This window comes from Ambystoma mexicanum, chromosome 3q (assembly GCF_040938575.1).
Source record: "Ambystoma mexicanum isolate Mex_15411 chromosome 3q, UKY_AmexF1_1, whole genome shotgun sequence".
Taxonomy (NCBI): Eukaryota; Metazoa; Chordata; class Amphibia; order Caudata; family Ambystomatidae; genus Ambystoma; species Ambystoma mexicanum.
The window spans coordinates 182,168,172-182,185,829 of record NC_090926.1 but is presented as its reverse complement, the minus strand read 5'-3'; the positions used below and the strand labels follow the sequence as shown (position 1 = coordinate 182,185,829).

Here is a 17,658-nt window from a genome sequence, read left to right as displayed (position 1 = left end):
CCAACTATGTCTAAAACCATAACATCCATACCACACTATACATCAAACCAACATCAGTCAACAGCATATTGCACGCTACAAGTAACCATCCAACACACGTCATCCACAATATCCCATACAGAGAAATTTTACGAATCAAACGGAACTGTACAACCAATGTGGAATTTGAAAAACATGCAACCAATTCCATACTGAAGTTTAGAAAGGGGCTATAATCCTCAGCATTTGAAAAAGTCATATGCCAAAACGTCAAACCGTACAAGACAAGACCTTTTACTTGACAAATCCGACAAACCATAGCTAAACCAATGTTCATCACACCATATAGCAACAACAGCCAACAAATCAAACGCATTCTTAAGAAAAATTGGAATATACTGAAATTAGACCAAGAACTAGAAATCATACTGGATGGTCAACCAACTATTACATTTCGCAAGTGCAAAAATCTCAGACACATGCTGAGCCCTTCACATTTCAATCCTAAGAAATGTACACAAACATCATCATCATGGCTACAACCACCTAGAACCGGATATTTTAAATGTAGACAATGCCAAATCTGCCATTTTTCAGAAAATGCCAAAAGCTCAATTCTCAAACCCAATGGCTTAGAAGTAACCATTAAACAGCTTCTCGACTGTAACAGCAAGTTTGTAATCTATGGGATGAAATACCTATGTAACAGGCTCTACATTGGGAGCACTATCGGAGCGCTCAAAATGCGTATAGGTGAGTAAATCAGAGCCATTAAAAACAAACATCTCCGATCACCCCTGGCAACGCACTATATGAACAATCACAATATAGAACATCTGGCACAACTAAAATTTTTAGAATCCACAAACTTTATGAAAAGGAAGACAGCAACTGAATAATTACCAATTCAATTGTTCCTCCTACATTGGATCCATTAACCTAATGAACTCAATATAGGAAAGGTTTCAAAGAACTGCTAAAGACACAAGTGTATACATACCATAATTAAAAGGCATCAAAATAAAGTAAGAAACTTAAAAAAAACACAGTGAGCGGGTAAATTACCGTATATCTTTGTGTGCGCGCTGTTAGGACAGTTTTTCTAACGACTTCATAAAAACATACATCTGAGACAGTACATAAGCTCCACTCTTGTTATAAGGCTCCACTTCCTAGGAATGATGGTAGCATGGACAGAGGGGCCAGGCTTATCTTACGAGGGAGAGAGGACTGTAGATTGGTACAAAGAAATTATAGCATACATATGGTCCAAAGAAACACTGAAATACTATGTATTGTAAAAATAAAGAGTTTATTAATTACAAGTAGACCAAGGTAATTCTTGGGTAAATAAGTACCATCACATCATACAACCACAATCATAAAAACCAACTCTATACCTATGGTTTGCAAATCAAGGTATAACCTTATTTAGAGGAGCAAGAAGCAAGTCAAGGTGAGGCAAATCTAAGGTTATGCTATTGGGGTGAAGTATCGTAAATGTGCAAATTCCCTCCACCTTAGAGACCCCCAGCAACTTTGCTGGATTTTGAGGACTTGATTTTTCTAACCTGGAGAGAGTGAGACCCCTTTTCCCCACTCGCTCATGTATTTTATTGTGATTTCTGAACACTTTCTTTTGTTTGTGGAGTCTGACAAACTCCATAGGCCTCATCTTTTAACATTGCGTCACACAACACCTTCAGTGCAATGGCACAGGGAGGTCTTTCAGATCTCCCAAATGTTTAAATACCTTCTCTGTTTAGATAAACTCCTGTTTCCAAGAGCAGTAAAGTGAAACTGACTTTACTTACCATTGTAACTTTCTAGTCCCATCACCCCCTATCTTACAATAGAGTGCTGGAAGGGTTACCGAGTATCCCATTTGTCTAGCTTCTCATGTAACATTTGTTAACCTTTTCTCACTGAATGGCTGGAGGCAGTAGTTTCGTTTGAACTACCATGGTGTGCATTTACCGCAGACTGTGTTTGCAGCTACAGTAAAGCACCCAAGGGTGCCATTTTTGTCAAAATGGCCCCGGTCTTTTTTGTGGAAAGGTCCTTCTTGAGATTTACTCTGCACGCCAAACCAGGTTTGGTACCATTGTTCACTTTGCCTTTGGCAGGATTTGCATGCGAAGCCCGCCTCTGGCTCCAGGGTTTCTGGGCTAGGCAGGAATTGAGGGAGGTGCCTGAAACTCTGTGCTTAGTCTTCTAGGAGACCCAAATGCACTTTGTAGTGATTGGCTGGCTGACTGTCCGACAAGGTCAGCCACCCTGCTGGGTGAGTGGCAGCTAGGCTGAAATGAATGGGAGAGAACTGAATAAAAGGTGAGGATTTTGGCTTGGAAGGCAGTCGACCACTGGACGAAGATAACAAAGAAGAACTTGAAGAGGACGCCTGCTGCAACTCCTGGATTGTTGGTTTGCCCGGTGAAGCCCTGCTGCTGTGCTGAAACTGTAAACTCTTAGCGACGGAGCAGCCAATGCAAGGACGACTTCTCCCCTTGAGTTGGTGGGACTATTCAACTCCAAAGTAAGCCACCTGGACATCCTTCTCGGAGCTGGTTGAACTTCCACAGAGTTGCTGCTGGAAACCGTATTGCCAGAGAGGAACACCAGATTGTGTGCGTTGCTTTTAAGTTGGCCTAGAGCTCCAGGAAGATCCTCTGCACTCCCAGGAAGCAGGACTGACCGAGTCTGAGCCCCCTTAACACGAATGCAGGACCCCAGAAGCAAGGAAAGGCCATATTGACCTCCAGGCACCGCAGTGTTGCCATTTGCGGTAGACGCGAGGAGCTGAAACACTGAACAGCCACTGATTTGAAGATTGCCGGTTGCGAGCGGTGACAGTTCCATTGCAGTGCAGGAGTCTCCAGAAGTCCTCCCTCTTGTCCCCACGACTGAGGCCCAGGAACAGTGAGATTTTATTGGCATACGTGTCACTGTGAATCTGTGTAACTCCCCTACAGCTCACATTGACCCCTGTTGAGATAAGCCTGGCTGCTCAACACGCTACCAAAACTATGTAGTACAAGCTTATACCAAAGGTTGGGTTTCCTATACCTGTAGTCAGTTCTTTGTAGTGTTCCCAGAAGTACTGCATACAAACTCTGCCTAACACAGAGATTGTGAATACAGTCTGTGCTAACAATAGCACAGCAGTTGGTAGACCACATCCACTGCTACCATCCATATCTAGAGGGTTGTCCATGTGAGTAAATAGTCACAGCAGCAGAGAGAAAGTGGATGCCAAGTATTCCCTTGGCACTCCACATGAGGTGGTATGTGCCAATCTCTCAGAATAAAGGGCTTTAGGAGAGATACAAAGTTATCCTTAATAACAGTAGAATGTAAGAATAAAGAACAAATCTCAAAGGAGAACCCGAAGGGCTCCCAGCAACACTGCCCATAAAGAGCTGTGTGCCGCAAAAGTAAAATGCAGATCTCTTAAGAGTTGGAGAAAAGTAGACCCCATAGAAAGTCACACGGAGAACGGAGTTCCGGAAGGTAGAGCCCATAAGAATGAATGGGTGGAAAAAGGTTCCACTCATTCATGATATAAAGAAAAAGGTCCAGAAGTCCATCAAAAAGTGCTGGGGGGGTCGCACTAGGGGAGGCTATTAAACATAAAAATGATAAATCTCCCTAACAGACGTCATCACCACAGACAAGGGTCAAGTGAACCTCACTGTATTCACTCCGTGACCTAATCTATAAAATATACCTTTTCCAGAAGCACATACACTTCTGATATGTTCCAATCAATGAATATATTAACACCCTTCAGAACTAACCAATGATAGGGGCCGGAATTACTTTAATTCCCTTTTATAGGATCCCTCCCCATAAAATGCCTCCCCTTTTGGATAATGCTTGCATCTGGATATCTTTTGGCTGAATCAGACGGGTAGTCACTGGTTAAATTCTCCCCCACAGGTGGTCATCAGCCAGTAAGATGGGAATCAGGCTTTCTCTACGGCCTGTCTGCTTTCTCTTCCACTAAAGATGGCCTGGGACGTTAGCTCCTTTTAGGCCTCACTTTCAGGGCTCTGGGTATAATCGAAAATGGGTTACAATGGGTTAAAAAAGAAAACGATCTATTACATCTCATCCTGGTTATCAATTCTCCTTTCTCTTCTTCGCCATCAGACAGTGTGCTAATGAGTTTCTTCAGTAAGTGTCCATGACTGAGTGTCCCCTCATGTCTTTGTGTTCTTTTATACAACATAAAACCCCACCTTTTTGCAGTATGTATACTTTCCCCAATCTATTTGTTCAATGTATGTGATTGGATAGTGTTCCAAAAGTGACATTACAGTAGACCTATACCCCTCTGCTGTCATTGGGCATATTAATGAAGAGCGCAGTCTGATGGGAGTAATTTGTAAACCCAGTTTCCCCTCTCATTTAAGGTGATGTCATCTCTGGGTTTTATTGCATTAAATATTGGCACATTCTAAAATTCTAATTTCGACACATATGACCACTTTACTGATATGCTCATCGTATTTCTCTCTGGCACAAATCAATTGGTGCAAGTTTTATCATTCTTGCACGAATAATTTCAGGGTTATAGATGTTTCCCTTTAACTCACTTCTACATTCATATCCAAATTATTTTTGCATCTCAACATAACAAGCTCGTCCCTCTAGATACTAGAATATGACACTAGCATACACCCTTTCTATTCAACAAAATGTTAATTCGCCTAATTTGCATCGTCAAACTACATCAAATAGAGGAATTTTAGCTTAACATTTTTGACACCTAAAGGAGTTCTGAAAGAGGTTCGGTTCCAGAGATATAGGCGATACAAACAATTCAGTGTACATTTCAAGGTTTTCTTTCCCTTCATACTGAAATATGGCATTACAATTGCACCTCTCCCTAGAAACAAAGACTATAAACATGGTAATTTTCTATTGAGTCAGGGCTGGAAATCTGCTCTTTTGACTTCGGCCAGGCTTAATTGGTCTGTTAGGCAAGATTCTATGCAGTACCCTTAGGGTGCACTACAACAACCCTGGCCTCCTGGCAATAGCAACCCAACCTTTGTTATAACTTTGTACTACAAAGTTTGTTAATGTGGACGAGTAGCCAGGCTCATCTCAAGAGGGGTCAATGTGAGCTGTAGGGGAGTTACACAGAGATTCACAGTGACCAGTATTTAAGCAAACACTTACACACAGGGTTTCTTGATAAAACAATTATTAATTTATTTCTGATGCTTGTTAATCTGCTTAGAATCGCATGCTGTGCATATGGTCTGAGATCCAGTGTTAACTACAGAGTATTGCATCTTGTCTTTCGAGGATTGAAAGGGGACGTTGGCATAGGCATGTCTGTAACACTATCCCTAACATGACGTGTAGTGTACCCAAAATCCCTCACGCGCCAAGGTCCCTCAGATTGTTTTTTTCCGCCCAGATTACTGGTCACCCTAATGCGGAGCTCTTACATAGAGAGAGCGTTATTGTCATTATTATCGACTTTGTAGTTATTCCCGTGAAGTCACTTCAACTGTTGAATCCTGTGAAACAACGCCGAAGACTGCGCAGGCTTTCGACGCCTGTCAAATCCCTGCAGGGGCTGCCGTCCACATGGCCGAGCCTAATGGCCAGCTTACACAGTAGGGAGAGTGACGTCAGGGTACACATATCCTTTACAAATATACCTTTCCTTTTTCACCCTCTCTGCTGTCTGCGTTTTGTCATTCCTTTAATTGTCATTCGCTATGGAAGAGACGCCATTTATGTTTTGTCCCTCGTCCAGGGCCAAATATCCTTGGAATGATGAGCACGCTCTGCAACAATTGTCTGCACCTCGACCACAAAGAAGCGAGTTGCACGGCGTATAGACTCCTGCGCCCTAAGACACTTAAGGAGCGCCGCTTGAAGCAGTGGTCGGCCTATGGCATGTCGCAGGCCGAATGTTTTTTCCCCGGCTGTTGCAACCTCCGAAAGTGACGGAGGAGCTAGCGATGACCAGGCCTCTGTGTTGGAAGCCATTGACCTAACTGTGGACCGCTCTCAGTCCATGACGCTCGTCCCCGACCCCACTAGGCCTGACGCGAGTCACGCTACAGGGAAAACACCCAGCGACAGGGGCACACGATAATAACACCAAACGCACAATCCAAAGGTCTGCTTCGGCGGCTATGTCGAAGCGTACTAAAGCGCCAACGGAACAGTCAAAATCATCGGGATCCTCTGGTCCGCAGCCTTCCCTTCAACCACAGTCGCAGCCTGCGACTGGGCATTCCGAAGTAAAGGGTGCTAACACTAAAGGGCTCAACTGCATTCCTCACCCTGAATCCTTAGTATCCCCTTTCTAGAATACATCACTCTTTTCAAATAGGTAAGTAATGCCCATGCAACCAAAACGGAGTCTGCACTTAAAAGGAATAAAATAGCTTCTCTGTAATGGCGAATCTTAGTCTCCCTAAGAATTGGAATTAATGTCGCTCTCCTTATCCCGGTGTACTCCGGGCAAAATATTAACAAATGCGGCAAATTTTCAGTACTATGCCCACACACCTGGCAGGTAACGGAATTCAGATAACTTTTCCAGTTCAGTGTTCCCTCGTAAGAGCAGACAGTGGAACCTTGCCCAAGTGATTAACCAACAGTCTTTTTTATGAACACCCCAGATGAAATACGGTTGAATCACAAAGGGCCGGCTAATCTTTACATGCAATTTGGCAGGATTATGTTGATACTTCAGAAGTATTCTCCGCTTGGCAAACGCTTGACCCAGAACGAGTTTATACCCATTCGCCTCTGGTTTAGATAGGAGAGCTGCTGTAGGAAAAAGAAAACCTAAATTGGCCTCTCCTAAGGCTTTTGCTATATAGTCCAGCTTCAGAATTGTTTGACACCCAGTCCTCTCCAAATCAGAACTAATGATGAAGTGACAAAGAGGGGCATGAGTGTTCGACCCATAACCAAACCCAAAAGAGTATAGGGCCCAGTGCCCACTGATCCTCCCAAAATTCCACGCCCAGGTCTCTCTGAATAGCAGTGCATGCTGAAGAGTTATGGAGTCCCAATAATCTCCTCAAAAATATATTCTCCTTGACTTGTAACTCACAAGCCTTCTGGAAACCCCACAATAGAGCCCCATATAATGTAACTGCCTTTGATTGTGTGACATATATCTTAGAGACCACATCAAGCAGTTGACCCTCAACGGGACATGAAACGAAAAATGCCACCTATTTGTTGGCTCATTTTAGCGGACTGCTTAGTTAGGTGTGCCTTCCCCGTAATGGCTTCCGGGAATCTAATCCCCAGGTAATCAAAGACCTTCACCCTGGGGATAACTTCTCCAGCACAAATCATGGGTCGCATTGCAGCTAGCCATTTTCTTCCCACGCATGCCATTACAGCTGATTTTTTAGAGTTAATTTTTAACCCAAATTGCTCATAAATGCTGCATACACATTAAGGTCTGCAGTGCTCTCGGGATCCTGGCTAGCAATACGGTGTCATCTGCGCAAGTCAGCACAGGAAATGCCCGACCCCCCCCCCATATCAAAAGATCTGCCAAAATGGTCAACAAATCCTTCGAGAGGCCATTAATGTAGAGCCAGAAACAGATTGGGGCTAGAACACAGCCCTGCCTCACTCCACAGCCGACCCTAAAGCATGCTGTGGAGTGACCTCCGGACCACTACGCACACAAGCTTCATTATCGTTGTGGATTTCCATCAAGGCCTTCAGTATGGCCCCAGGGAAGCCCATGGACCTGAGCACTGCCCAAAGCTTTGACTGGTCTACCTAGTACTGGTAGTAGAAATGTTCATCTCGGGCTGCAGCTTTGGTTTTGATTGGCTGCAAAAGATTGCATTCCGTGTGCGCATCTGTTTTTCTCAAACTGCTGTGTGCAGGCTGCCCCAGCACTTACATTCAATGGAGATTTCTTTTAAATCCACTAGCTGACACTAGACACTCATGGATCACACACAGGAGAACTAAAAGGATTTGACAGCCAGAGATCCAAAAAAGAAAAATGTTTAGGGGTCCTCTAAAATAGAAAACGGAATCTACAAAAAATGAGTTGTATCCCAACAGGTACGTTATCCCTCACTGGTGCCTTGGGAAACATATTGTATCCTTTACCAGTGCCCTGGGCAATGTATTCTGTCCTTCACAGGTGAGCTGGACAATATATTCTATCCTTTGTAACAGAGCAGGGCACTAGATGAATTGCAATTTGTTAAATGGGCGCTGTATCCCTAGGACATTTAAACATATAGAGCACGAGGAAGACAAATATCCCTATTGAATTAAGGACTTTTACACCACCTAATTTTAACACATTCTGGCAATGTTTGGCATTTAAGAAAGGAATTACTTTTTGTTGTTGTATATAAACACTTGTGCTTATAATCCTTTATCCAAACCACATCCTGACTGCCAATGAAAACAAATAAAAAAATAGACTTCACATGTTTTGCTGTGCAGCCGAAAATCCAAACATGCAGAATTGCCCCTTATGGTGCCGGGCAGGTGGGTTGTAGTGCTGTCAACAAAACAAGTGCCAAATCATTTGTAGAATTTATAGTGAAAAATAATTAAATAGCCAATTACTTTTGTGTGTGTGTGTATGTATGGTATGTATTGAATGTATGTATGTATATATATTTCTGAGGCTTGTGGAATCTGCTTAGATCACATGCTGTGCATAGGCTGACATCTAGTGGAAGCTGCAGAGTATTAGTTTGTTTTTCGAAACTCGAAAATGGGCGTCGACACAGGGCGTGCCAGTAATACTATCTCTAGTGTGACGTCCACCGTACCCAAGATCCCTCACGCGTCTAGGATACTCAGATTGTTTTTTTCCGCCATACTGGTCAGAAGCATTTTGCGGAGTCCCCTGGCCTTAGCCATACTTTTGCTAAAAATTTTAAATAATCTATTGACATCCTTCCCCACCCCAACGTCGAACTTCGACACTCGACGCCGGCTGGAGAAGAGATCGACCGTCGGCTGCTGCACGACGGATTTGGGCCTCGGAAGGCCACTGGCCTCGGCCCGGGCCTTGGAAGGCCTTTGGCCTCGGCCCTGCAAGTAGGGAGAGTGGGGGGTGGTACATACTCTACACTCTTCGTATATAGGTACACCTTATACATTTCTTACACTTAACAGCCCGCTGCCTCAAGGTGCGTATAGAGGGTACCCCATTTCAATTCTGCCCCAAGTGCAATCGCAAATACCCTTGGGTCGACAGGCACGCCACGTGCAATCTCTGCTTGCCGAGGGACCATCCCGAAGCGAACTGCAGAGCGTGTAGTAGGTTTAAACCTAAGACACTTAAGGACCGTTTGACGAAGCGTTGGGCCCACCACGCTAGGCAGGCGGCCATGGCAGCGGAGGGCGACGGCAGCAACGCTGTATTTTTGGACGGCGAGGGCATTACGGCGTTGAAAGACAGCCGAGCGCAGGTCCCCGACCTCGGAAGGTCGTCCGGCAGGGCGGCTATGGGGAAGACCCCCGGCGACACAAGCGCTTCACATACTACACACACTAAACACACTAAGTCCAACCGAGACTCGACGACGTCGAGTTCTCGGAAAGGGGCACAAACAGAACGGTCCGATTCCGTGTCCTCTGGGCGCTCTCAAATCAAGATCGCCGCATGACTCCAGGCAATCATCCACTCTTGCCAAGAGTGCCTCGCTCCCTAGGCTAACAGAAGTTCGATCGTCGGAAGACGAAGACGACTTCCACCCTAGGCCGCGCTCCAGGAGTCGGAGCCCGCAGTTAAAACCAGCGAGGCCCCACGCTCGAAGGACAGGGACACCACCCCCGATCCTCGACGCCAGGCGTCGAAAACCTCCGCAGCCACTAAAGGACAGGGAAAACATTTTTCCACTCACGGGGAGGGGGGAAAACAGCAGAAGAAACAACCTTTGCACTCTTCCACACCTGTGAAACACACCACTCCTCCTAAACAGACAGACAAAACCAGGTCTGCTGATATGTCTAAAACCAGCAAAGCTACTCAAGATAAATCCCATAGACTTGCTGAGAGAGTCATCCCCAGTTCCAAAAAATGTTCCAGTGAAGACCTAGATAGGGTCATGTCAAGAATGTCTTCTTTGGCAGATTTTTATGATAAAAATCCAGAACATTTCCTCTTGTATGATCCACAGGGGGCGATACCCTCAGGCTCTACTGATCCTATGCCCCCCCCCCCCCCGGGTAAAAAGCCCCGGTTTGAAACTCAGATGAGGTCAGAACCCTTCGAGGTACAACCATACGCAAGACAATACTCACTATCAAGGAGAGGCTTCCTTTTGTGAGGACCAAGAATTTGGTATGATAGAAGAGCAAACCGGGACGGGCTACTATGGTGATGATGAGGACCAAGAAGAGGAGGACCCGGAAACATACAGAGTAGATTCCGCGGTAGAGAACGAAGCCCCGTTTACCGACTCCCCGGTCGATAACCAACCCCTCGTAAACGAGGTCCTCGCACGCGCAGCAGAACATTTCCACATTGACACCCACGGTGTCCAGGAGGGAAGGGACTTTGCAGAAGAGTTAGTGGGAGAAAGGAAGCCTGTTGCCCAGACCATCCCTATCCTTAAGTCCATTCAGCGGAGAATAGATCCGTCCCTGGTGAACCCGAACCTCACCAGAGCAGTCAATCCCAGGGTTGAAAAACTTTTCAGGGCGGCCCAGTCTGACCCTCTCTATATAAGAGGACATCTGAAGCCAGACTCCCTAGTTGTCACCAACACTCGTAAGAGGGCTGGAACACCCTTGTCATCGTACAAAGCTCCTCCCGACAAGGAGAGCAAAAAACTATACGGTGTCGGCAGGAAAGTAGCCTCAACGTCCGCCTATCATGCAAGGATTGCAAACTCCACCATCCTGTTGGCTAGCTACAACTGCCATCAGTGGGAAGAAGTCGCGGCACTCATAGCCTCTGCTCCTGAACCTTTAAAGGGCCAGTTAGCTCGGATTTTCGCAGAGGGTAGAGCCGTGTCTGGTTGCATTTTGAAAGCAACCTTCGACGCAGCGGTCAACGCAGGCAGATTGATAGCGGAAGGCACTGTTATCAAGAGACATGCATGGTTACGGCAGTGTGGTTTTAAGGCAGAAACCCAGGCATCATTGTTGGACAAACCGGTGGAAACCGATCTGTTTGGTAAGGCGGTCGAAGACGCACTTAAAGAATGCCAAGGACGAATACGAAACACTCAAGTCCCTTGGCCAGTTAACCAATAAACCCCCTAACCAGAGAGGGAATAGTAATTTTCGTCGCCCACACGGCCAAAATTCCCAGAGGATCTACCTATTCCCAAGGGCAGGGTACACAGTGGAACAACAACCAACAGTCTACCCAGGGTTACGGCAGGGGTAATAGGAGAGGTCGTTGTAAAGGCAGAGGCAGCCCCAACAAGGGAGGCGGCACGCCTCCACCAAAGCAGTGACGCTCAGTTCAGGGTCCCTTCTCACGCAACCCCAGTAGGGCGACGCATTTCCAACTTCACCCAGGCTTGGGAAGGGATCACATCAGACAGATGGGTGCTGTCAACAGTATCCACAGGATATTGTATAGAACTACTGCAGCGTCCCCGGAACCATCCTCCACGACATAGAGTACACTCCTTAGAACATCAGGAGATTCTCCTCGAGGAGATCGCCATTCTGCTAGAAAAGGACGCGATAGAACTTGTCCAGGGACACCAGGTAAACAAGGGTATTTATTCAACTTACTTCCTTGTGCCAAAGAAAGATTTGACAATGCGCCCAGTATTGGACTTACGGCCTGCCAACAAGTATGTCAAGCCCCATAAATTTCGTATGACCACGCTACAAGAGGTAATCCCCCTCCTAAAAAAGGGGATTACATGGCAACCTTGGATATGAAAGATGCTTATTTTCATATTTCCATGTTCCCAGCGCACAGAAAGTATTTGCGCTTCAAGGTGGACAGTCAACACTACCAATTCAAGGTACTGCCCTTCGGGATAGCTTCAGCACCAAGGGTATTCACCAAGGTACTGGCGGTGGCGGCTGCACACCTACGCAGGGAGGCAATCCCAGTGTACCCTTATCTGGACGACTGGCTCATAACGGGGGAAACCCCAGGAATTTGCAGGACAAACATTCAAAGGACTATCGACGACCTTCACGAGTTAGGCTTCTCAATCAACGAGAAAAAGTCAAGCCTAGTGCCAAGCACCTCAAAACAATTCCTAGGAGCAATCCTATATACCCAAGAGGGGGTTGACCTTTCCTTCAGAAGAAAGAATTCAGAATATACTACTGCAAATTCCGCATAATCAGTCCGGTCAACAAATAATGGTACGCAAAGCAATGCGTTTACTGGGCATGATGGCGTCATGTATTTACTTGGTCCCCCACGCGCGCATGCGTCCCATGCAGGAATGGTTGGCAAAACAATGGTCTCAGGCAAGTGGTCAGTGGGACGATCTAGTGGTTGTTTCACCAACGCTGGTACAAAGCCTTCACTGGTGGACAAGAGAATATCTCGCACGGGGAAACCCTTTTACGATCCCGAGGTACAGGCAATAGTCACTACAGATGCATGCCTGACGGGGTGGGGAGCTCACCATCTCCACCACACAGCTCAGGGTCTCTGGTCTCACTCAGTGGCCAAGAACCACATCAACCTGCTAGAGCTTCTGGCAGTATTCAGAGTACTTCAGGCGTTCGAGCCCCACCTACTAAACCTGTCAGTGCAAATCCGGACGGACGGCACAACAGCCATGTTCTACCTGAACAAGCAAGGGGGGACTCGCTCGCCAAATCTGTCCAAGCTTGCCCAGAAAATCTGGATATGGGCACTCAGATGGAACATCTTCCTGTCATCACAACATGTTCCAGGGGAGCTCAATTCCCTAGCGGATGCTCTGAGAAGAGACTCCCTCCCAGTGGAACACGAATGGGTTCTACACAGAGAGGTCGTAGAAGATCTCTTCTCTCAGTGGGGTTTCCCCATTATAGACCTATTCGCCACAAGCGAAAACAGACAATGCCCAGGATTTGCATCCAGGTTCCCCCAACCAGACTCCCAGGGGAACGCCCTGTGGATGAACTGGTCAGGGATGTTTGCGTACGCTTTTCCACCAACTCCTCATCAGGAAAGTGGTGAACAAGATGAACAGAGTCGATGACGCTCGTCCTAGTTGCTTCCATGTGGGCAAGACAACTGTGGTTCCCACACCTACGCAGGATGGCGGTGTGCGAGCCCATCAAACTTCCAGCCTGGTACAACCTATTGTCCCAGCACTAAGGTCAAACAGTGCACCAGCAACCCAAATCAGTGAACCTGGCAGCATGGCTCCTCAGGTCATAGTTTGGACATCTCAATTTGCCACAGAGGTGTATGGACATCCTAAAGGAATTGAGGAAACCAAACACAAGGCACTGTTACTTTGACAAGTGGAAGAGGTTTGTTAGCTGGTGCCAGAGTAGATCAATCAACCCGGTTGATTGCACTCCTTCCACTATCGTTACGTACATGCTCCACCTGCTGGATGCAGGATTGGTTTTTAACACACTGAAAGTACACCTGGCAGCCCTGTTGGCTTACACCACTTCCCATATCAAGGTTTCGTGGTGGAAAGTACCAGTAGTTAAAGCCTTCATGGAAGGAGTAAAGAGACTTCACCCTCCTATTTCAAACCCACCACCAGGGTGGGACCTTAATGTGGTGCTAGCCAAGCTCATGGGCCCCCCTTTCGAACCCATGCATAAAAGAAGCCTCAAACACCTGACTTATAAAACGGCCTTCTTAGTAGCTATTACTTCTATAAGAAGGGTCAGTGAAATTCAGGCTCTGTCAGTGCAGGATCCCTTCTTTACTGTCCATAAAGACAAACTGGTTTTACACACACACACCCTAGGTTCTCACATAAATGTATATCTAAATTCCATGTAAACCAGTCCATCGAGCTTCCGGCTTTCTTCCAGGACCCGCAAAGCTCGGCTGAGGTGAAACTACACACCCTAGATGTGCGTAGGGCGGTCCTCTACTATGTAAATAAGACCAGACTGCTAAGAAAAACAGATCAACTGTTTGTCTCCGTAGCTACAGAGAGAGAGGGGGATCGCGTCTCTAAAGGTGCCATCTCGAAGTGGATTATTAACTGTATCCAGCTGTGTTACTCACTTTCTGAAAGAACTCTGCCTTTCACGCTAAGAGCCCACTCTACTAGAGGCATTGGAGCCACTCTGGCTTTCATTGCAAATGTACCCCTTGACACCATTTGCAAAGCAGCTACTTGGAGCTCTATTCACTTTTACTCAGCATTACTGCATTGACACCCATTCCAAGGCAGATACACAAGTGGGACAAGCGGTTCTAAGACACTTATTTGCTCATGACCCTTCTCACATCCCACCTCCTTCTTCAGGGACTACTCGCTAATCTATGCACAGCATGTGATCTAAGCAGATTCCACAAGCCTCAGAAGGGATACATTACTCACCGTAATCGTATTTCTAATGCTTGTATCTGCTTAGATTCACATGCGACCCACCCTTCCTCCCCTCTGAGAGAAGGCGCATGATGGCTTGTAGTCTTACCTTTCTGTCTATCTGCTTGGATTATCTGTACTCGCGCTACTCCTCATGCTACCTCATGTCAGAAAAAATATAATCTGAGGATTCTAGACGCGTGAGGGATCTTGGGTACAGTGGACGTCACACTAGGGATAGTATTACTGGCACGCCCTGTGTCGACGCCCATTTTCAAGTTTGGAAAAACAAACTGTAATACTCTGCAGCTTCCACTAGATGTCGGCCTATGCACAGCATGTGAATCTAAGCAGATACAAGCATCAGAAATACGATTACGGTGAGTAATGTATTATATATATATATTTTCTCCCCTTAGGAGACACTCACATTTGTGCTTATCGACTTTGTCATTTTGTTGAAATCTATAGACTATTTCTGATTTATAATTTTTTCATTTTTTTTTCTTATTTTGTTTGGGTATATTTTTTTTTTTTTTTTTTAAGGCCTGGGGTCCAAGGTGCACCGCTGCCAGGAAGAGCTATTCTCTCCATGAACGGGCTGAGTTTCGGGGTTATCCGAGTTAACACAGAAGACAAGAACTCTGCACTGACTGTGCAAGATGTGGGGCATGTGATGCCAGGTGGTGAGTGTGTATTTGTTTCTAGCTTTTTATTATTTTTAGAAATCTTGTTACTGTACGATGTGCTTGTTTCCACTTTGTGCTCTCTTTGGCATCTGGTTTTTATAAATCCTATAAACTATAGCTTGCTGTGTGCCAAGACTGTCTAATTGTGTGCGGGGCTGGGGATAAATAAAGGGGGAATAAACAACCAGATATTTAGTAATGCTACATTCAGATTATTTTTCTTGAAATATTCCAAGCTAAATAGTGAGTGCTAGTTCCACAATGAGAGCCTTCACTATTTCTACTGGAGCCAGACTTTAAATCCCTATGGGGGCTGCATTCTTTATACTTTTAAATACTTAATATTAGATATGCATACTTTACAATATTAGAAACATTCAGCATTGTTGAGATGGATTTTTAGAATCTGTTCTGTTGGACATATTTTAGGAGGCCACCCAAGTTATAGTGAACAGGGAAACTCGGAGAGGTTAGCCGAAACCCAGTCAAGATAGAAATCGTGAACAGTCAAGACTATTCTCAGGAGTGAGAGAGTGGGGTCAGTGGTCCACAATGAGTTCATATAGTGAAGCACACAATTCAGTTTAACAGGAATTGTATAACAATACAGTATAGTAGTTGGATGAGTTTTCCTAAAGTCCACTTGATGGAAGACTTCATGAAACTATCCCAATTTTATACAGTACCCCAACTCTTAGTATCATTCTGTACTACTTGTGGAACCTTGGTAGAGCGGCAGAGCAGCCAGGCTTATAAGAGGAAGCTGTAGGTAATTACACTGAACCCAGTTAGTACAATAGTCCAAAGAAAATCTTAAACCAATACATTGATATAAAAATATATATTTATTTGCACAAAGAATGTCTTAGAATACTTGTATCATTGACCCAACACACACAGGATTACTTTTCAAAGGCCACTGTTTATACTTGATTGCGGTACAATAGTTTGACACTAATGACAGTTCTATCGTATTATCGGTATGACTGCGCACAGGCAAAGTGTTAGGGAGAATTCTCAGTAATGTGCTAGTTCCCTTCTACCTTAGAAACCCCCATCACTTTTGCTGGACTTTAGGACTTTTTAATCTCTAACCTGGAGAGAGTGAGACCTTTCTCCCACTCATGTATCTTTCTGTGATTTGGACTCTGTGCTTATTTTTACTTTGGAGTCTGACAAACTCTATAGGCATCATCTTTACATTGTGACACAAAGCACCCTCAGTGCAGGGGAGAAACCTGCATAAAAGGCGAGGCTTTTTGCTTGGAAGGCAGTCGACCACTGGATGAAGGAATCCGAAGAGGAACTTGGAAGAGACGCCTGCTGCAACCCCTGGACCGTTGGTTTGCCTGGTGAAGCCCTGCTGCTGTGCTGAAGTTTCGAATTTGCCTCGACTAGAGAAGCCATGCAAGGACGACTTGTCCCCTTGGGTTGGTGGGACCACTCAACCCCAAAGTGAACTTGTCTGTGAGTGCCAGGGAGAGGAACACCAGATTGAGTGCATCACTTTTAAGTCTGACCGAGCTCCAGGAAGATCCTCCGGACTACGAGGAAGCAGGACTAACCAAGCCTGAGCCACCTCAACAGACTTCTGCACACCAGAAGCGAGGAAAGTCTAGAGTGGTATCTGAGAGACTGTGGTGGTGCCATTTGCTGAGACGCGAGGAGCTGAAACTGCAAAGTGCCGCTCAATTGAAGTTTGCCCTTGGCTGCCACCGACCTTCCCATTGTAGTGCAGGAGTCCCCAGACGTCCTTCCTCTTGTCCCCAAGACTGAGCCCAGGAACAGCGAGATCTGCAGCGCTGCCCAGGAACAGAAGTCGTCAGCTGCTAAGGTACTGTAAACAAGTCTAAGACAATTTACCTCTTACTGTGGAAGTGCTTGTAACTTCTGCAACTCACAAGTCTAATCATCCTACATTTGATTCCTTGTTTTATCAGACTCCTAAGAACTTGTGCCAAGACTTTTCCATTTACTTACCAGAAGTGCTTCATCCTATACAAAGATTTTTTGCCTATTGACTTTGGCTTAGCCTATTGAATTGTATGACTCTTCTAAGAGGATCTGGAAGTATTTGCCCTGCTTAAGAATACTGGTGACCTCTTGTGTTCTAATAAACTTTGCTTTTTACCAACTTTTAAGAGTATTCCGAATGCCAACAGTAAGATATTAATGTCCCCAGCACCCTTGTTATTGAAGTCCCCTGTGGGTGTAGGTTGTCTGTGGGCCATCCCAAAAGGGTCTTGTCTGATTCAGAAACTGAGTGTAGAGTAGTGAAGTGTATGTGTGTTACTATTATATTGCTCCCTTCTAAATAATGCTTTATTACTGAGTGATAAATTAATAATTATGCAAGAAACCTTGAGTGTAAGAGTTTTTGAATACCTGTAACTGTGAATCTTTGTCTAACTCCGCTACTGCCCACATTGCCCCTCTTGAGATAATGTAAACAACAAGAACAATGCTCAATTACCTCTCTTTGGTCCACCTTAAAAGCTAGTCAGATACTAAATCAATTGAGGTGAATA

The 17,658-nt window shown here is 45.4% G+C and overlaps 1 protein-coding gene across 3 annotated transcripts in view; it reads left to right on the top strand.

The window, feature by feature from the left end:
* Positions 1 to 17,658, top strand: part of DIP2B (disco interacting protein 2 homolog B) — a 1,149,028-nt gene that overhangs the window by 646,580 nt on the left and 484,790 nt on the right. For all 3 annotated transcript variants that reach the window (XM_069653448.1, XM_069653447.1, XM_069653449.1), the window contains exon 18: positions 14,988 to 15,127. In XM_069653448.1, the coding sequence (XP_069509549.1) occupies positions 14,988 to 15,127 (140 nt within the window). The remainder of the gene's footprint in view (positions 1 to 14,987; positions 15,128 to 17,658) is intronic.